Here is a 22,560-nt window from a genome sequence, read left to right on the forward strand (position 1 = left end):
TTTCCTGGAGGTGAATCCACAAGGATATCTACAATCTCATATTAGAAACATCGATAGGTTTCCTGTTCTTCGCCATTGTTTCTGTTTTGTATTGATGTTGGTGATAACAATAACACTATTTACTATGCAGATCTGACAGCTAGGTAGATCGATGATTATTAATATAATGAATATTCAAATATTAAAAATTTGATTTCAAATTCAAGATAAATAACTCCTGTTTCTCACACCACGACAAAAATTGTTGTTCTAATTTTTTAGCGCTCGTTCCCCAAATATAGCTCTAAATTTTGGGCCGCGTATGATCTCAAATGTTGATTTTTGACTCATTGATGACGAATCAATTATATCCGTACGATAATGCACAAAAAAGAAAAAACACTACATTCATATTCAGAATATATATATATATATATATATATATATATATATATATATTTTTTTTTTTTTTTTTTTTTTTTGCTTCACACTTTCGTGTGATATATATATATATATATATATATATATATATTCTTTTGAGAAAGAGCAATACAAAATATTAATTTCAAACAATCAAGCATATGTGTCGATGAATCTCAGTATTAGCAGAGGAAATGTAACGGGGCATCATACATTTCAACGTATGATACAAGAGAAAAGATAAAAACCTCAGCAAAAACTCTGTCTCCCCGTATCGGTGTAGTGACTGGTTTGTCTAAACGTTTACAGAATAAGCTGACATAATTTATATTGAAGGACTTCCTCTTCAACCAAAACAAAATTTCCTTTATCCTCTCTTTTCGGTTGACGACTCTATAATTTCCAATTGGATCCTAAAACAAAAAAAAAAGAAGCAGAAAGGAGTACTAAATATTAGTTTTCATTATATCGATTTGAAGTTAACTACCCATTCTAAAAAAGAATCTGAAACTGAATGGATAGCTTGGAAACCATCATGAAATTTATAAATCGGACAATCATTCACCAAGTGGTCAATGGTCTCTTCTACACCACACTCACATAGTGGGCTATCAATAGAACGCCATTTGAAGAGGGTACTATTACAACGACCATGACCAGTTCTAAGTCTATTCAAAATACACCAAATTTTCCTAGGAAGATTGAAACCTAGAACTTTTTCTGAGGGATCAACAATAAGACTTTCGTTGAAAACGTTAGAAGAAGTCCATCCCGAACGCCAAATTTCCTTGTCGCTTTCATTGAATTCAAGGAAGGTGTTAGTCCATAAAGGTTTGCGTGATTTCAATCTAGCAGTTCTAGAATCTGGGAAATAGGATAAAATAGGATATAAAATTTCAAGTTAGAAAAAGAGGAAATTCAAGAAGAATATCGAGAAAAAAAATCTATTAGTTCAAGTTTCGTGCAAAAGTTGAGTTGATTCAGCGTTAGAACCATGAAAAATTCATGTGAAATTCAAACAAAGGCCTTTAGGTCAATCTGAACAAGTTCAAATGCGTGTAGATGTATTTAAGATTTATAGTATAGTATGATTTAAAGTTTAATATTGATTGTGTCACCAGAATAGAATGAAATTCATGCAGAATATCTGAATTACCGTAACAACAGATACGACTAGGTCAAAATTCAGTTTGTAATACTGACCCATATGTACATGCCGAATTTCATCATTATTAATATTCAATGTTGGGTTGAAAAGTTATATTGAACACAATACGAATTCACATATTTAATCAAACACATCTTCTCCAGACTATTCCGTCCTGATTACTTCAGACCTTTCATGTCCTTGCAGTTCCATTCCCAACCCTCGGCCAACTCCAGGACTCATTGACAATGATCCTTTGAAGATATTTGTTCCTGCTCTCTGTCAGCGGAAACTTTCCGAATTCCCAGATCGCTCTCACGCCAGAGGTCGCTTTAACTTCGACGGAGTTAATAGAAACAGAATAACGCTTTATTAACGAAACTCGTTCGAAAGTAGTTTTGCATTTATACACCGCAAACTCTGCCCCAATTGCCGAAACGCTCTGAAAGCTGTTTGGCTACCTCCAAATTTAAAAAAACTGTCATGCATATTCATTTGTTTCGTGGCAACTTTCTGTATATAACTGAATGAGGGACATTTGCATACATATGACTTTTCATCTGAGGAGTCATTGAAATATTAGAGGTATTTGTTTCTTTTGTTAGTTTCTCGCGTTTATCAAGATTTTGATAATCCTAGCGGATTTTTGCTTTCCTTGAGACCTGCTTTGATGAATATAAGGTGTTTATTGTTTTTAATATTTCTATGTTTTTCTTCCATTCGGGTTTCAAGATTTTTCTCTAGTGGTGTTTTTATTAAACCTAGAAGCAATTTCTTTCTTGCTTTTCTACTATTATATTGTCTGCAATATGTTCTGTGCTTAATTAATTATTGATTCCTAGGGCCATTGGTTGAAGTTAATAGTATATTCATTTTGCATTGTCAAATTCAAAATCGCCAATATAACTTCGGTGAGTTGCTGCTCTAACTTCTAGGTCAAAGTTTGGTAGGCTATATATAATAGGTGCTTCTATTATTATTAATATTTAACTGAATCGGGTCGGTACTGCTGTGTTAGCCTGCCAGGAACTGCAACCAAATTGATCTTTTGTTCTCAACCCTACCTATTCATACAAACCCAGGGAGGCCGTCGATGCTGTTAACAAAACCGACGACATTTTTAGGAGGCTATCACTTCAGGAGTATCCAGAACTCACATTCCCATATGAGTGATTCTTAGACTAGTCAGCACCCCTTTAAGGTTTCTTTTGAGACACTTTTGGGCGCAAGTGTAGACAGCTAGTGCCTGGGTTTGCATGATAGAAGGCTCACTTCCCAGGGATCTAGAGATTCTCGTTTCCGGCCCATTTACCCCAATTTCTGTGCCTTTTTCTGAATTTGATCCATCGGTATACCATATGGAGGACTTTTTGTCCAAGTGGTTCTTCTAACTCGTACAAGTTCTGAGCTTCTGTGAGATGAAACAGAAGCCTAGAAGAGTCGGAGATAGAAAACATCGAATAAAGGTTTTTCTGTCAGTTTTTTATATTTTTCCATCAAATCATCCAGAAATAATTCCTTTGATGAAAGAACCACTGGAAATATGTTAGGAAAACTGTTCAAACATCAATGAAATCAATACTGAACTCTAGGAAAATGAAGTTTGTTTATTAATTAGTACCTACACTCCGAACAATGAAATAAAGCTAAATGAACTAAAAGTTTTGTCAAAGGGTTGTTCGACAATCAACTTCATATGTTGCTTTAGGAAATTGCCAATGTATATTGCCTAATTACCGTTGTATTAACTTGGAATTATGTTCAAGTTCTGAACGCCACAGACTATTTCAATAATGTATCGAATGCCACATAAGTTTTCAGTGGTTTCATCCTTTCCACAATTATCAAATCAATATTTTCTTAGACTTCCTTCGAATTCGAATGAAAAGATTGATACAAAAATTGAATTTTAAATAAAACAAATTATTTATTGATTCAATTTTCTTCCTCAGCAACTCGATCGAGATCAGCCAAACGGTCGACCGCAGTGGCGTTTCACAGTTTTCGCCCAAGACGAAGGAGGAGAAGGTCTAGTAGGCTACGCCGACGTTCAAGTGAATCTCAAGGACATCAACGACAACGCCCCCATATTCCCTCAAGGTGTCTACTTCGGCAACGTGACAGAAAACGGTACAGCAGGTATGGTCGTCATGACAATGACAGCTGTGGACTACGACGACCCATCTGAAGGCACGAACGCCAGGCTCACGTATTCCATAGAAAAGAACGTGATAGAAGAAGAAACGGGCTCTCCGATATTCGAAATAGAATCAGAAACTGGCGTTATCAAAACCGCAGTGTGTTGCTTGGACAGGGAAAGAACTCCAGATTATTCGATACAAGTGGTCGCGATGGACGGTGGTGGATTGAAAGGGACAGGTACCGCGTCAATTCGCGTCAAGGACATCAACGACATGCCGCCGCAGTTCACTAAAGACGAGTGGTTCACAGAAGTGGACGAAACGGACGGTACTGCTCTACCCGAAATGCCAATTTTGACGGTGACTGTACACGACGAGGACGAAACAAACAAGTTCCAGTATAAGGTCATAGAAAACAGCGGGTACGGTGCTGATAAGTTCACAATGGTGAGGAACAACGACGGTACGGGATCGCTCAAGATAGTCCAACCTTTAGACTACGAGGATTTGCTCCAGAGTAACGGATTCAGGTTTAGGATACAGGTGAACGACAAGGGCGAAGATAACGATAATGACAAGTATCACGTGGCGTACTCTTGGGTTGTTGTCAAGTTGAGAGATATCAACGACAACAAGCCTCAGTTCGAGAGGCCGAACATAGAAGTTTTGGTTTATGAGAATGCGGAGGTTGGTAAGAGTTTGGAAACGTTCAAGGCTACTGATCCTGATCAAGGTGGTAAGAGCAAGGTTTCTTATGCCATTGACAGGACTTCGGATAGGAAGAGACAGTTCTCGATCAACCAAGAAGGCACTGTCAGTATTCAAAGATCGCTGGATAGAGAGGATACTCCAAGACATCAGGTAAGATACTTTCTTCTTAGACATTCAATCGAATCTGCTTCATATTCTATTGCTTGTTCTAGGTTAAAATCCTGGCGATCGATGATGGCATTCCTCCCAAAACAGCAACAGCCACCCTTACTGTCATAGTACAAGACATCAACGATAATGCTCCTACGTTCCTAAAAGATTACAGACCTGTTTTGCCGGAACATGTTCCTCCTAGGAAGGTGGTAGAACTGTTGGCCACCGATGATGACGATAGGTCTAAGAGCAATGGACCTCCATTCCAGTTCAGGTTGGACCCTGGTGCTGATGATATCATAAGGGCTTCGTTCAAGGTTGAGCAAGACCAAAGTGAGTTATTATTTCTTGATTGTATTTCATAGTTCTTTCTTCATTTCTTGAGCTTTTCCATGAAAACAGTTGTCCAAATATTCGTTTCATCTCATGTCGCAACCATGGGAGTACGATTTTTAAACCCTAGAATTGAAAATAGTATTGAACTCTGATGTCGATTCTTTCAGATAATATGCGACGTAAATAGCTTTTATTGTGACATCATTAATGTTAGTATGTTATTCTGCTGTATTATAATTTGATTATTCTTCATTCTCCAGCTGCAATATACTAGCCAGGAACATTATAAACCATGATGACATGATCGTTTCATAAAATTATAAGCACACGAAAGTATTTAAGATGAACGTGAAAAGGTTCCATCTGAGGATAAGTGAAACTAGTAATGACTGATGAAATTGGCCAGTAAATGTCGTGGATATTATATTATGTAGTTGATCTCACCTGGTCTTTTTCGTATTCCACTAAAAATCATTTCTTCGGAGATACCACGGTCCTTAGGGTGCGAAATAATTTTATTCAGTACTAGACTTATTATCACTGACTTAGAAAGTAACTGGAGCAATAGATTTAATCGCAGAATATTCAACATCGGTTTTTTCAACATGTGCCACAGAAAACCTCTATCATTTCTTCGATAACTGTAGAATCCATTATCGGTTCCCGATAAATGTTCTTGAACGGCTCTTAATAACACCCCAAACAAGTTCTTTTGATGAGATTTGGAATATAGCATAACTCCCACCAATAGGAGCGACCAAATTGCCACGCGGTAGCAGGTGTACTATTTTGAGCAATGAAAGTGACCAAATCGACAAATTCTATTTCGATAGGCAATCAATTAGCATACTGGAAAAAGACTGTTGAGACAATAAATTCCTCACTTCCTAGTACATTTCTGGGATGGCTCAAATTATCAAAGATTATAAGTGAGTTTTGTCATTTGAAAGAAGCATTTGCCTTTCTGTGTAAATTCTTTCGGGACTTTATTATTCTGTTGAAGTTACTGTTGGTGTTTGTTCCCCTCCTTCTGAAAGGTGCCCCTTCATGAATTGCTCGCCGCAAAATGGCGTCGGAAATAAATGCTTGAATTACGTTTCTTCAGACGAGAATAGAAAAGAGCCGCTTTATCAACCGTTCTGATTCCCGGTAGAATGGTACAATTTTCTCGTCCCATTATCCTCTGATGAAAAACATTAATCCTCCTTTCTTGAGTAACGTTTGCATACAAAATCATCAGGAAAGCTTTCACGTCGGTCACAAAGGAACCGTTCCGAACACTCGTCCGATTTATTCAAACGTGAAAAAAATTAGTTCCCACCCTAGCCGACACTTTTGAACCTTATTTGGGTCAACAAAACAGTTTTCACGCGAGATAAATATTTATTTTTTCGCGTTTAAATGGATGGTGGCTCGAAAGTTTTGAATTCTATAAAGATCCTTCCTGAAATATGTATATTTCATCTCAGATGGAATAGGGATGTTACGTCATATAATTAAAATCAAATGACTTAAAGTTTTCCACATTAAAGGCCGTTTTTAAAATACTAAAATAGCATTTTCATTATCTCATTTCTTGAATTCAATTCAATAAAATTGATTTAAATTGTGTTAATACGTATCGACTAGCACGTGACTGCGAACGCCAATCAGAGCAATTTGACGTCATAGCACTGAAACGTTTATAACATAGACGAACTAATCTTATCTAGAACTAGTTCATCTGTCAGATGATATAATCAAACCGACTTGACTGTCAATATCAGCTGATATTAGTTCAATTTGACAGACCGTTAGCAAGTGGTGATCATAGATAAACTAGTTAGTTTGTCTATGTTGGTGACTCTTTTATGCAGTAACTCCACCATAATACCATGACAGAATGGAGCGTTGCGGCGGGAATTTTGAGAACTTTTTTCATTTACGTATTTTTAATTGCTACTTTCTATATTTTTTATGAAAATATTTTTTTTCCAGTTTATATAGGGCTTATCTACAAATTAAAAGCAATTTCAAAATATAGGCAACATCCCTATTCTATAGGGGTCTTTCCTGAATCATGTAGATTTCATCTCAGACGGAATTGTTATTCGACTGGAAACGACTCTGGCCAAAATTCATATTTGTATGAATGAAACATAATTCTATGTTGATAACTTCAATCGAGCTTCGAAAGTACGTGCTTCGGACGAATATGGATGATTAGAAGATATTCAAATAGCAATTTCCGTGAAGAATTCGATGGGGCGAAATACTCTTCTGGAAATTTGAACAGGTCTTCCTATTAGGATGCCTTTCAAGACGGATCAGTAATCTAACCTGGGCCTCAGGAAGCAGTTTTTGCTCCCCCAAAGGTATGAATGGGGTCATGATGAATCCTGTGATTTCTGATATTCGACTGAAATGGGGATATCGACGGATTAACACCACTGGGCAAAACATTCGCAATTTATTTTCTTTTTTCCACCTTCAAAACGTTTCATATTCTTGGGGATTTTAACAATCAGATGACGATTGTTGAATGTTGGATGAAATGGTTCTCTGATAAAACGAACAAACCGATTGAACCAAACTGAATTACCAGGAGAAAGTTATTATATAATTTTCAATTGAGATCAGAGTGTGTTAACATAATTGTGTTCAATATTTATCAAAATAAAAATATTGTTCGTTTATTCAGGGTGTTATACGGGCTCTATGAGAAACTTTTATGGGTAAAAGCTTCGCTATAAATCTGATTCATTTTCGTTTAGAAGTTACTAGAAGAAAAAATTATTTCCATGTTCAAATCAAAAATTGGTCCACAAGCAAAAATTTGGAAAATGGGGTTATCTTAATTATTCATGTGACACTTCATATTCACAGATATTATGTTTGAGTATGGGTATTCTAAAAGAAACTCCAGAAGAGTAGCTCGACAATACCAAAGAAAGTATCCAAATAGACACCCAATTTCGACATAATTTTTCTTCAAAATTTCAGTTTATTACCAATAATTTCTGAAATAATTTTCCAATCGCCCAACTTCAAGCATTTTCGTGATCTACGTAATGATATCGACCGAAAGAAAGATATAAAGTTTCTATGAAAGAACTTTTACTTTTTTTTACTATTTTTTAAGGTCTAGGAATTGCGCAGTAGATTGAAAATTTTGGACACAAAAATTTTTGGGTGAGAATTTTCATAATTAGAGATCGTCAATTTCCACATCATTCAAAGATTTTTCGTAGAACTCACAGTTTAAGAGAAGACAACTCGAAATTTTGGAAAAATCAGTAAAAATTGAATTTCTTCACAAAAATCGTTATATCTCCCAAAATATCTGTTACAGACCCCTCAAATAAAGACGTTTTTCGAAGATAGAGTTATAATCTAGAATATGATGAACTTTCAAGTCCGTATCTTGAGTCCAGAAGAAAATACAGCCTCAGGAAAATCATAGAAATTTCTTCCAAAATTTCAATTTATGACCAAGTATTTCTGAAATAATGTACTTATCGATATATGAAAGATCTTTTACTTTTTTTTGATTTTAAGGTCAGTCTGGCCGGCCTACCGCGGCATAGTGTGGATCCTGCTTTAGGTTATAAATATTGGGGAAACAAATAAAGCCCCTTTCTCAATATTCAAAATAGGTGCGCAAAAATGAAGTGGAATATCTTCAACTTTGAAATTGAAAGCAGAAAAACATTGAACATTAATATTGAACTTTCAACATTGATGTTTTCTAGATCTTCTTAATAGAGGTTTGAAGTTGTAATATAATATTTTCAACAATTCTCTGGAATATATCTGAATTTTCTTTTCAATATTTTCATTTTTCAGCTCTATTCATCTTTCATCGAATCTGATATCTGATAACTAACTAAATTGAACATCTATAGATAGCGTATATCATTGAAATTTATATTGTCGAGTTGAATGTGCTGAAGCTGTATTAACCATATTCTAATCCACAGAACCTTTACAAGCGTTTAATAAACGCTTCAAAAACGATTTGGTTATCTTCAGCAACTGAAAGTTATCAACTAAATTTGCGTATTGATATATTGAAAAGTTTATAATTATAGAGTGATGTGATAGTTTGTAGGCTTGAGGTGTAATGGGTTAATAAGAAAAGAATTTTTGCAAATTTCGTTGGTAACTTTCAGTTTCTGGAGTTGACAATATTGTCTACACACTCGTGTACCCACAGATTAGTATTCTCATATAATACCATGTCCTCTGCTAACTCGAAAGGCTCCATATTCAATACCAGTTAAATGTGATCCTTATTTTCCAGAGGGAGCAAACGGCGACGGCATGGCAATCATTTCCTCTTTGAGGTCGTTCGACCGGGAACAACAGAAAGAATACCTAATCCCCATCGTTATCAAGGACCACGGTAATCCAGCGATGACCGGAACCAGTACCCTGACCGTAGTTATAGGGGACGTCAACGATAACAAGATGCAACCCGGCTCCAAAGAGATCTTCGTCTATAATTATCAGGGTCAGTCCCCGGAAACGGAAATAGGCCGAGTCTACGTCTACGATCTGGACGACTGGGATCTACCGGACAAGAAATTCTACTGGGAGGGTCCGGACCACCCACGTTTCAAACTGAACGAAGATACTGGCATGATTTCGATGCGGCAGAACACTCGGGACGGTAAATACCACTTGAAGTTCAAAGTTTACGATAGAAAACACACACAGACAGACGTGCCTGCAAACGTGACCGTTACGGTTAAGGAAATACCGCACGAGGCCGTTGTTAACTCGGGTTCCGTTCGCATTGCCGGAATAACAGATGAGGACTTCATCAGGATCTGGGACTACAAGACCCAGAGTTTATCGAAGAGCAAGGCGGAAAAGTTCAAGGATAAGATAGCCGACCTGCTGAATACCGATAGGGAAAACGTCGACGTGTTCAGCGTGCAGTTGAGAAGGAAGCATCCCCCTGTTACCGACGTTCGATTCTCAGCCCACGGTTCACCTTACTACAAACCGGTGAGGTTGAACGGGATAGTTTTGATGCACCGAGAAGAGATTGAAAAGGATGTTGGCATTAACATAACGATGGTAGGCATTGACGAGTGCCTTTACGAAAACCAGATGTGCGAAGGGTCTTGTACGAACACTCTTGATATCAGTGCCTTACCCTATATGGTTAACGCCAACAAGACTTCTCTAGTAGGAGTACGCGTCGATGTCTTAGCAGAATGCACTTGTGGAGCTAGAAATTTCAGCAAAGAAGAGAATTGTCGCAATAATCCATGCTACAACGGTGGTAGATGTATAGAAACCAGATACTCGATATCATGTTCGTGCCCAGCAGGTTATAACGGTCCCAGATGCCAGCAGACATCGAGGAGCTTCCGAGGTAGCGGTTGGGCCTGGTACCCAGCCTTGGAAATGTGTGACAAGTCACATCTTCACTTCGAGTTTGCCACAAGAAAACCTGATGGACTTTTATTATACAACGGACCAATAGTCCCACCAGAATCTGATGAAACCATGGTATCCGATTACATAGCAGTGGAACTCGAACGCGGTTTCCCTCGACTACTCCTAGATTTTGGATCAGGAACCTTAGAACTCAGGGTGAAAACCAAGAAGACTTTGGACGATGGAGAATGGCATCGGCTAGACATATTCTGGGACACCGAAAACGTGAGAATGGTCGTGGACTACTGTAAATCAGCTGATGTTGCCGAATTAGAAGACGGAACCCCGCCAGAATTCGACGATAGTTCATGCCAAGCCCAAGGCACGATTCCACCCTTCAACGAGTACCTCAACGTGAACGCACCCTTACAATTGGGCGGTTTGTACGTTGAACAATTCGATCCCACGCATTACCACTGGCAATACATGCCTGTGGGGAAATCTTTCGACGGCTGCATCAGAAACCTGTTCCACAACTCGAAGTTGTACGATTTGGCGCACCCTGGACTGTCGAGAAATAGCGCCCATAGTTGCCCCCAAGCTGATGATATGTGCGGGAGAACAGAATCAACGGCAAGATGTTGGGAACACGGAGCGTGTGTGGGTAGCTTTAACGAGGCGAAGTGTCAGTGTAAACCCGGATGGACGGGTCCATCTTGTACCATTCCAACCATACCTACAACTTTCAAACCACAATCTTACGTCAAATACGCCCTTAGTTTCGAACCTGATCGTTTCTCCACACAAATCCAACTCAGGTTCCGTACCAGAGAAGAGCACGGTGAACTATTCAGGGTTTCTGATCAGCACAACAGAGAGTATGGTATTCTAGAGATCAAGGATTCTAGACTATACTTCAGATACAACCTCAATTCTTTGAGAACCGAGGAAAAAGATATTTGGTTGAGTGCAGTAGCAGTAGACGATGGTCAGTGGCACGTAGTCAGAGTTAACAGATACGGATCTGCAGCTACGCTTGAGTTGGATGGTGGAGAAGGTAGAAGATACAATGAGACCTTCGAATTCACTGGACATCAATGGTTGCTTGTTGATAAGCAAGAGGGAGTTTATGCCGGTGGAAAGGCTGAGTATACAGGAGTTAGGACGTTCGAAGTTTACGCAGATTATCAAAAGGGTAAGTTATTTTTGATGCAGTTATAGGTACAGTTGATGATTATTCAATGTGTTTCTTCTCCAGGATGTTTGGATGATATCAGGCTTGAAGGAAAACATCTTCCACTTCCTCCAGCCATGAATGGAACACAATGGGGACAAGCAACGATGGCTAGGAATTTGGAGAGAGGTTGTCCATCTAATAAACCATGTGCAAACGTTATTTGCCCCGATCCTTTTGAATGTGTTGATTTGTGGAACGACTATGAGTGCACGTGAGTATTAATACCATCATTCTTTCAACCAAATAATGTCGAAGATTAATTATTATGTATAAATCTTTTTTGTTCTATTTACTTCAAATCATTAATTAGCCCAGGCACTACGTATAATTCTAATTTATCCCAATCCTTTCCTTGGTTTGTAGCTTTTGTTGAATTTTATGTTTTCTCTTCACTCAACTTCCTGCTTTTCAGGATGTTCTCCTTCTTTTATGCTTTCATACTTTCTATTCTGGTTTTTCTCTTACTACTTGCTTTATTCCTATATCGCTTTATGAGTTGATTTTCTTCCTTCGAAGTGTGACAGAGCTAATCCCTAGTGTTAAAATATTGATGAATGAAAATACCTGAATTCTCATGCATGTAACTGATTTTATAAAACAGCTGCGGGGAGGGACGTGTTATGTCCCCTGACAACAAAGACTGCATGGACAAAGATGAATGTCTGGATCTGCCTTGTCTCAATGGAGGCACTTGCATTAATCTGGAACCTCAATTGAGATACCGCTGCCACTGTCTCGACGGGTTTTGGGGAGAAAACTGCGAGTTAATCCAGGAGGGTCAGACCCTCAAACTCAGTATGGGAGCTTTAGCGGCCATTTTGGTCTGCCTGCTCATCATTCTAAGTGAGCATCTTTGTTGAGGACTAATCTAGATTCTAGTTTGGTGTTAGGTAGCACATAGAGGTCGCAGATCATCTACATCTAAAAACGGGGAACAAATTTTGTTCTCTGTTCACTTATCATCGCATGTTCCATCATTTCCGCACTTTAACAAGCATGAATTAGTTAGAAGTAGTAACTTAGCCTTTGACCTGATCTACAAAAATAAAATCTCAGTGCCGAAGCAGTAGACTTCTGGGTGAGTACCTAGTTTTAATCTTGCTTGTTAATCCCTAGATGTCCCCAAGGTTACAAATTCCGTGATAACGGCTGTACTAACGTCAACGAATGCTTATGGACACCCTGTACTAACGGAGGTATTTGTAAAGACCATGAACCTCCCTTTAGATATGAGTGTATTTGTCCCGATGGCTATACAGGAGGTCATTGTGAGTTGGAGTTGGCTATGTCTGGTGCTATTATGCCATCCAAAGACTTTATTTTGGTCATAGTTATATGTCTATTGGTGCTTTTAGGTAAGGTGCTCAATCGTTACACATACACTAAGTCAGAAACATCATTATTTTGGTATTTTTCATTTGAACATTGTTGTTTTTTGAAGTGTAAAATTGGCTTTATCTGATATATCAAAGAAAGATGTTTCTGTACTTATTATTCACTATAAACACAAAAAAGCTTGAACTTCCTACTTTGACATTATAATATGCAGATATAAGAAGTTTGCTCTTGATTCCTTGCCAAAAATTTTCGATAGAAATTTCAGGCTTTTCTCATAGTCCACTGCATGCTTAGAAATAAGAGTATGAATAGCTTGTTTATCATTCATAATCGATAGATCTATCAATGTGGAAATTACTATTCTTGGTAAAAATATGGCAAAGGGAGTATTCAAACTCGAAATATCATCTTACCAAAGCATGTGAAAAGGACGGAGTAAATCAATTAGATGAAATCTTTTTCATTTGGAACATGTATGTCTCTTCGACTTAAATCTCAAGCGAGTGAAAATGTGTTTATTTCCATTTGAAATCGTATTCAACTCTGTATATGGAATAGGATTTGACACAAGGGGAGCTGAAATTTCAATTTTCTTTATTGCTTTTTTCGCTCTTCTAATTTATTTCCTCTTTTCAATATTCGAGTTGGAGTATTTGTTTGGAAGGATCCAATTTGAAACAATCCGTTAAATCTCTATCTTCATTATTCGAGCGCCAAACTAAACAAACAAAAAAATTTATTTGTTTCAGTTTTCCAAAATGGAAAACTTTTTAGGATCGTAGTATTTCAAAAGAAATATTCTTTATTTTTAATATTTTTTATTGTATGGTTCCTTATAATTTCTTGATACGTCTCAATCATGAAATTGAAAACATGTATTGCTGGATTATTACAAATGTGAATTTTCAAACGCAAGGACCGAGCTCTCATTATTTTGGATTATACCAGATATTCGTTAGAATTATTTTTCGTCGATATTTTCATATTTTCTTCACGAGTGTAGCTATTTTTTCGTTGAAAGAGGAAATTATGAATAAACTGTAAAATTGGCAGTGTTTTTAACCAATTAGGAGTGCAGAAATTGGTACTCTTTCCCATCTCATCAATATAATGAGGAGTGAACCGTCTAGACAATATGGTTTTTCAATATAAATTACGAAGCTCTTTACGATCCTATCAAAACGCTTCTTCGTTACTGCTAACGAACTCCTCAAGTTTTATCCGAATCTACACGAAATACCTTATAGTTATTCTCGAAAAATAATTTCCTCATTGATGCTCTAATTGGCGTAGAGTTTCCGTGCGCACTAAATGGACCGCCTTCTATAGTATGCGAAATAACTAGGAGAAAAAATTTTATTAGTTACAGACGAATTTATTTTATATTTTTCGTTCAGTTAATTGGATGCCTGTTTGACTAATCTTGGCTATGAATATCTGAGAATTGATATTTCAGCTACATTTCCTCAAGAACTACTCTGTATTTTCCTTAATTGGATCTTCTTAATAGGAATATATTCTTCGAATTTAGACTTTTCAGTTCATTACGTCACTATATTATGGAATATATTCTATCGTTGCCCCTACATTGGAAAATCTCCACTTATCCTTAATTGGATGTGCATTGATGGCTACATTATCAAATTTCGTTCGTCATTTCTTCTTTATCCGATGTCATAACGTTTTATTCAGTCAGATATTTCCATTCATATTCTTCATTAATTCAACGAATTAAAGTGAAAACATTGCAAAGTCACACGATTTTCTTCTGCAGTTTTGAAAAAAAAAACTGCCTATTGTGATCCATAAATTTCTTATAGATCTATTTGAAAAAACTCCACTGCAAAGTACAAAAATCAGTCTTAGTCATGGTTTGATTAGGCTCAATCTTTTCAGCCCCAGTTCAATAGTTTTAACTGACAATGCGAAATTAGCTGCCTGCTTCGTATATTACACGCTTCTGGTAGCTAAGTTCATGCTTTCAGTTAAATCTATAATAATGGAGGTGAATACAGTGATTCTCGGTAGGGATATACTGAAATTAGTTTCTTATTTATTATCAATACTAAGTAGCTGATATTCTTTAGATTTCAATTGGAAACAATCAAAGCCATAATTCAAGTACGAATGTTCGAGTTTGAAGACCGAAATTTGCCATACCACTATTTTTTCATGATACTGCATGATCTAAACATCGTATTATATCAATTTTTTCAGGCTTACTGATGAAATGTGTTTCAAAATTAACTTTAATTCATTCCTTCATCAGTTAATTATTTACACTAATATCTCCCCATTTTCAGTACTTGTGTTGGTATTTGTGGTGTACAACAGACGGAGAGAGGCTCATATCAAATATCCAGGACCTGATGACGATGTCAGAGAGAACATCATTAACTACGACGATGAAGGAGGCGGTGAAGATGACATGACCGCTTTCGATATAACACCCTTACAGATACCTATAGGTGGGCCACATCCAGAATTAGCGCCTCCTAAATTAGGATGTAAGTATCAAAAGGGAACCTGTAAATCATCAAAAATCCGAAAAGAGACTCATCCAAATATATTAATCAATTCAAAATTTTCAGTTTCGATGTTAGGAGTGGGCCTTGGACCAGAGCCGAATGTCGGAATCTTCATCGAAGAGCACAAAAAACGGGCCGACAGCGATCCGAACGCGCCACCTTTTGACGACTTGAGGAACTACGCATATGAAGGAGGTGGCAGCACTGCGGGATCACTGAGTTCCCTGGCTTCCGGTGAGTTTCAGTTTTAATCATCAGATAAGACCAGGCGAGTATTTCGCATCTAGTTGTTGTTACGTACACCCAGCACACTCTCAGATCCACGCAAAACCAAATACTTTCTGGAAAGTTTATCTGACAGAACTAATTGGTTGTCTCGACTCTCGATGCCGCCTTATGAATGAAGTTCATGGTTTATCCGCCAGGTGACGCCAGTGAGCGAATATTTTGCAACAGAACCAAATTAACTGATTTCTATGATATTAAAACTATTTGGTGAGATTATCGACATCCCAGATTGTCAGAAAAATGGTATACTTTCAGAACTTCTCTTGAGAAATAGTGTTACAAGGGTGAAAATAACTAATTTTGATCGAGGTGAAAACTGAGAAGTAAAGTCTAGACCACTGGTACAACATTTTTAGCATTAATGGTTTTCAATTTATTGGGATATTTCCATTGCCAGTAGAATAAAAGAACTTCCCAAGAATTTAAAATCATTTTCATTACAATTAATTCACATTATCACAGAATTATAATGTGTTTGTCATCTGATTAGGGTATAAAATTGTTCATTCATTCAACGCTAGTGGGTGTCTTTCTAGACATCTTACCACATCTCACTACTCACCCTATTTCCTATCCATTTCCATGGAAATATGACATTTTCATTTCATAACCTGAAGGTAATACTGTTAAATAGTGCCAACCACGGATGTAATGGGAAGTATTGGCAATCCTGAGTTCGATTATCTAGAATTTAAAAAAAAATCGAATCATTGGACTTCTTCTTCAGCCCTCTTTCATCCAGTGTCGGATATAGACCTCTTCCAGTTTTTTCCATGCTTCTCTGTCTTTTGCTGTTCTCATTCATTGCTTGCCGGCTACATCGACTTGTCGTCTATCCATCTTTTTCTCGGACTTCCTATGCTTAATTTTATCTCTCGAGCTCTCCAAAAAGTCACTTTGTGAGACCTTCTGCCACCCACTGCCATTTAAGTTCCGCTATTCTACTCATGATGTCAGTTACCCTGGTCTTTTTTCGTATTTCGGTGTTCGGAATTCTGTCCCTCAAGCTTTTACTCAGCATAATCCTTTCCATGGCCCTTTGAGTTACTCTCAGTTGTTCTGCCACTTTTTTCGTTATTGCCATAGTTTCTAGACCATAAGTTGCCACTGGTAATATACAGCTGTCGTAGATTTTGCGTTTTAAGTGTAGAGGAATATTTTTGTCCTCAAAAACTCAGTTTGCCGAAGGCTGTCCATGCTAAGCGTATTCTTCTCCCAGTCATTGGACACACTGGTTTTATCTTTTATGGATCAACTTCTATATTCCAAAAAGGACTCTCAGTATGGGGCAATCATTCACGTTTCAGAAAGTATGAACACAACCTATATAGACTGTTCAAACACAATTACACATTATAATATTCCTGTGTTCTACTATAAAAAGAATTAAAAATAATGCAGAGTTTTCTACTTTCAGGCACCGATGACGATACGCAGGACTACGATTACCTAGGTGCGTGGGGTCCCAGATTCGACAAGTTGGCAGACATGTATGGCCAGGGAGAGGAGACTGAGTTGGAAGAATAGTGTGTTTGAGTTAATCGTGAGAGACATATTCCTTCACCTCGAATTGCTTTACACGTACTGAACGTGCCCAATAAGACTGTCGCAGTTTTACTGCATATATAAATAATTTGTAGAAAAATTTATATATGGGCAAAACTTGTGATATCTCTCATTTCCAAAATGGCCGATATTTCCAACAGTTACCACTGCGTGTACATTGCGTAGATTTTAAGGGAAAGAAAACCTGGCGGGAATCGAACCGTGGTCACATCAGTCATCGAGTTTTTCATTATTACCAAAGATTTGAATCTTATATGTATCGTCCTAAGATGTAATATAGCTATTTATTAAGCAACGAATTTCATATTGACTCAAACGTTCGATTCTTCATGGCGTATATTGGAGAAAAAAGTATTCTGCCGGCCTCCCAACTTTCATTTGTCAACCCACTGCCACTATTTAATTAAGTAGTACCTAAAGGATCCTGCATGTTCATCAAAAAACTTAAAACTCTGGAGAGATTCAGCGAGTTTTGCCGTGATGTTGCATAAATTTTATTTCTGAAGCACATGATTACCTATCCATTTTCATGTAATGTTGAGCCAGTATTCCTACAGTTTGATAGTAGGCGAAGTCATTAATTTATAGGTCAATTTGAAAATTTAGATTAGTAAATTGTGCGTGGGGAGGATGCAAGTTGGACTGCATGAGTTTTAATCATTACATATATTCTCTGTTATGGATTATTTTTATTAAGCGATTCCATTCAATACTTAAAGATTAAAATACTCAGTGATGGTTCTCGAGTTTTGAAGAGCAAATGAAGAGAAATAATCCATTTCAGAGTGAGCGAATTTTAGATGTACATAAATATCGTGATCATAAAAATATCGAGCACCATAATGTTGCCATATTGATGATAAACCCCTTATTTTGGCGCTCACTCGTTTAGTTGTAGTTTGTATAAAAAAAAACATGGATGAAATGGGTCTGAGTGAATGGTTGTGCGCCAGTGCCAATTATTATAACTAATATAAATGTAATGAAAATTGAATGCTGTGTAACTAATTAATATTATGTGTTTGCACTTGTGTATTGTTTAAAGATGTATACCTTACTATTCTTATGATATCGCACTATGTAAACACCACTCAGCGATCATTTGTCGATATTCATTCTGTCAATTCGAATACTCATTCTTTTTTAGACTTTAGTTGAGTGATTTCTAGTGATTTTATTGTAAATTATTCGAGTTTTGTCATGATGAGTTCGTAGAATATTTATGTACTTTTTTGTAAAAGAAATTATTTGAGATTATATTGACTTAAATAAAACTCCTAGAGATATTACATTGTGTTTTCTTCATTATCCTGTGAAAACATGAAAAAATAAGTGAGACACCGCATCATCATAATACAAAATGCTATTTGACAAATTTTTAAAATCCTCTCAAATTATGCAGTGATGTTAATCGAGGACCTTTAAAGTGGAAACTTGAGAGTGAGATATAGGACAGCGTTTGAATTCACTATTGATTCATCAATTTGTCAAGATGATTTCGAGGATCGATGTGATCGACTCATCATTATTTGATAGATAGATAGATAATTTTCTTTATTTAAAGTTTTACACAACAAAAGCTACATAAAAGATGAAATGACGTCAGAATAGAGAACATAAATCAACAAGTTTTCAGAAACAAAATAATCCCCACAATTGTTCCAAATGAATTAACATTCTCTTAACAATTTTCTTAAATCTATATAAACTATCACAGCATTTGATATAATTGATATTACTAACTTGAATAAGACTATACTCTATAGCTATTTACTGTTTGCGGTTAAAATAAATTGTTGTTTTGAATGCCCCAAATAGCCCTTTAGGAAATTTTAATCTTCCTTATTATTGAAATAATGCAAACTAATGTCATCGTAAGTTTGATCGATCTTGTTCGTTTCTCATCACGTGCGAAAATAGATAAAACTTCAGTCAAGTACTTGGCTTAACCAAAAAAAAACACATTTTTTCTAAAACATTCGACTTTATTCGTCAAACACCAAGTGATAGATACATAAACTTCCAATGCTCTTTCACCGTTTCAATAGGTAGGTACCTTTTTTGAAAAAAAATCGTCTCTGCTTACGAAATATATACTTCAACTTCAGCAATCATACTTTCATTGAAAGCAAGTTTCTTTTTCTGGAGCATACTTTCGAGTTCTGCAAATAGCCAGTAATCACTGGGTGACAAATATGGAGAATAAGTTGGGTGATTTTCATGGATTTGTGACAATAAGTGTTGTCTTGGTGGTGGAGAATTTTTTTCATTTGCATTTGAGGACGGCTTCCTTAATTTTTACACTCAATCCAATAACAATATGTACCTAATAGTCACTGTTGATGGTTTCAATTTTGTCAAGACAGGCAATGCTTATCCCAAAATACGGATGCCATAACCTTGTCAGGTTTTCGCCAACTGCTTCCCACTCAGATAACGCTGTCTCTGATTTGATTTTGATGATGAATCCAAGTTATATATCAATTCAAAGAATCCTCTGTTTTTTCGCAATCGACATAGCGCATTCTCCAAACAACAACGAATATATCGTCAATCTTTGTTTTTAATCTTCGTACCAACGAGAAAAAAGAGGTATGGCACTACTGTGCCTTGGACTTTTTGAGTGACATTGGTATGAATTATTCGAATTTTGCCGGTTTTTTTTTCATATTAATAAAAATTTTATGTCAAATGAATGCCTATCTTTCAATCTATGTTTAATCGATGAGTTTTTTTTCATACTGTCGAAATATTTCATTACAGAGAAGAATATTACGCACGACTAGAAAAAGTTAATTCTAAGTGTGTAAATGTCTTACAACTCGAGTTGTTTACTATACTTTTTCTACGACCGCATGCATTTCCATAAAATCTTAAGAAAATGCAAAAACTGGTGGCGAATGGCGACACAATTACGAAATGTCAAAAAGTTATCGGCTACGCGAGCTGTTAGTCGTTTCCGTGGCAACTACTAAAGGGTTTATCTTATTGGTTATTCGCCGTGCAATTTACTTTACAGATGCTACCATATTGGTTGTTGATCGTGTTCTTTGTTTACTGTAAAGTATATCGCAGTTTTACGTTGCATAGTCATAGTGCTTAAATGAATAGGTACATAGTTGGCGAGTTCTACAAATTTCATCATTTTCTGTAGAGGTAGTAGAAGAAGCTTATTATGAAATCATCCATAATCCATAATAAAATTTCTTATAGAAGTTAAACTCCAAAACATAAAATTCTATATGAATCAGTTATAATTCTCCATAAGGAAACAATGAGATGCACATTTTATGTCGAAGTGAAATAGTTACAAAGCTTTTCGATGAGATAGAATGATGGAGATATAATCAATGTAAAATGCATAAAAACATTAGGCATGCAGGTGATATCTCAAAGAAGTAGGCGAGAGTTACGAGCTCAAAATTATTGTCCATAAAATTTCGTTTATGGTTTAATTCAAAATAAACAAATTGAATGCTGTCGACATTTTCCTAATCCAAACAGTTGAATCCTACACTCTGTTGGCTTATAGATAAAATTCACATAACAAAAAACAGGTATGACTATTTCATCAAATATAGCTGAAATTACAAATACCAAATTTAAAAGTATCTACCTATATCGCTCACCATCTTCTATCTATAGGAAGGACAATGTTTAAACTGAACTGTATTCTTGTTCCCAATCAATAATGAAGATATTATATTGCCGAAACAAAATATAAATCGCAAAAAATGGATTTTGAAATTTTTTTCATGATGCTGTTCCGATTCGAAATTCTCCAACTAAAATAAATCACATATACATACACGGCTGTTCAAAATGAGGTGAATAGAAAAAATTAGGCTCCGTTACGACTGACACTCATTGAAAATAGACTTTCTAGTATAATATCTTGATTCTATCAAACTGTAGAATACCTACGCTTTACCTTTCTCAGAATTAATGTTTACAATAAATTACCACGATCTTTGAAAAAATATTTGTCAGTTATTTCAAACTTTAGGGCAGGAATATATTTTCATTTCCATATTAATGGTAACTGGTATGTGGTTCATTATGTAAAATCTGATCTCGTTTTGCGAATCTGTTTGACCAATGTCTATACCTACTCAGGGCCGCCGCCAGATATTTTGGCGCTCCAGCAAAATAACATTTCGCTGCCTTGCTTTGCCTTATTTATCTGTTTTTTCTTTGCTGTTATTTCTTTCAGTTATCTCTACAATTTCATATGAAATTTTTTAACTTAACAACTAGTTTAGAGTGCCTATTCGATTTCAATAAAATTGCCCTTTGTCAATTTTTGTATTTTACTACAAAGAGGGGTATTCTCACTGAGAAAATAGTTTCGTGTCAAAAGTATGATTTGTTTTATTAACTGACCAAAATTTCCCGTATGCCGGTCCTGGCGGAGGCCCTGTCTATATTTTTGAGCTGAGTAATGATGATCAACCATATCGGTTAAAAAATATCTACGGTAATTTTCAAATATCTTCAACACCATGTATCTTGGAAACGAAGCAACTCCGGACATATGTGCGTAGGACCATTTTTTCTGAAAAGATTTAACGAATAAAGCTCACTGTTCTATTCGTGAAAATTTTCACTCCGTAAGTATATAACGTAGCGAAAAAAATAAAAATCATAGACCAACTGTGGAATAATAAAAAACCAAAACTCAAATGTAAAATGAACACAACAAACTGAATGACATTCGTTTTAATTAGAATTCCAGAACATTCAAAATGGATCAGAAATATATTCTAGACTAATGGATCAATCTTAGAATTTTATTTCTGAAATATTTCTCAAAAACTGATTTTTTCATTCAAGTCTCAAATTGTTCACACCCAAACGTAAGTTTTGGTTAATTCCTAAATTTGATGAAGACAAACAGTGATAGGTATATTTCAATGGAAAGTGCTATATTCATCTTGATAATGATTTTGATATTTCAACTGAACTTAAGATTTTGTCTGACGAAAATTACAAAGAGTAATAACTTCGCATTAAATAATCTAAGTATATGATCTTGGAATAAGACCAAACCTCTGGTTACTCATTGCCATCACATATCAGTTTTATCAGTCCATGTCCGAGAATATGGCATAAAGAGTTCATCAACTCTTCCTACATTTATCTGAATATACGAAGAACAATATTCAGGCGGTTCATTTTTGTGGGAAGCAAAAAAAAACAGTTGTTATTACTTTATATTCTCCGCAGGCCATCATGAATCTTCTCTCAGTTATGATGAACGGCTATATTTTTTTTCATCTGACATGAATACTTTATAACCTCAGGACGATGTTCCTACTTCATGTTTGTTCCAAAAACATCGCAAAT

The 22,560-nt window shown here is 36.2% G+C and overlaps 1 protein-coding gene across 8 annotated transcripts in view; it reads left to right on the forward strand.

Moving 5' to 3' along the window:
- LOC123679232 (neural-cadherin) overlaps positions 1-18,503 on the forward strand; it is a 473,272-nt gene extending 454,769 nt beyond the window's left edge. For 5 of the 8 annotated variants that reach the window (XM_045616696.1, XM_045616693.1, XM_045616694.1 and 2 more), the window contains 8 exons: positions 3,499-4,548; positions 4,611-4,884; positions 9,170-11,452; positions 11,516-11,705; positions 12,096-12,337; positions 15,136-15,339; positions 15,424-15,594; positions 17,066-18,503. In XM_045616696.1, the coding sequence (XP_045472652.1) occupies positions 3,499-4,548; positions 4,611-4,884; positions 9,170-11,452; positions 11,516-11,705; positions 12,096-12,337; positions 15,136-15,339; positions 15,424-15,594; positions 17,066-17,175 (4,524 nt within the window). In that variant the 3' untranslated portion in view covers positions 17,176-18,503. Of the gene's footprint in view, positions 1-3,498; positions 4,549-4,610; positions 4,885-9,169; positions 11,453-11,515; positions 11,706-12,095; positions 12,338-12,610; positions 12,850-15,135; positions 15,340-15,423; positions 15,629-17,065 lie in introns of all 8 variants that reach the window. The other 3 variants (XM_045616698.1, XM_045616699.1, XM_045616701.1) reach the window with 2 other exon arrangements.
- The last annotated feature ends 4,057 nt before the right edge of the window (positions 18,504-22,560 follow it).

This window comes from Harmonia axyridis, chromosome 4 (genome assembly GCF_914767665.1).
Source record: "Harmonia axyridis chromosome 4, icHarAxyr1.1, whole genome shotgun sequence".
NCBI lineage: Eukaryota > Metazoa > Arthropoda > Insecta > Coleoptera > Coccinellidae > Harmonia > Harmonia axyridis.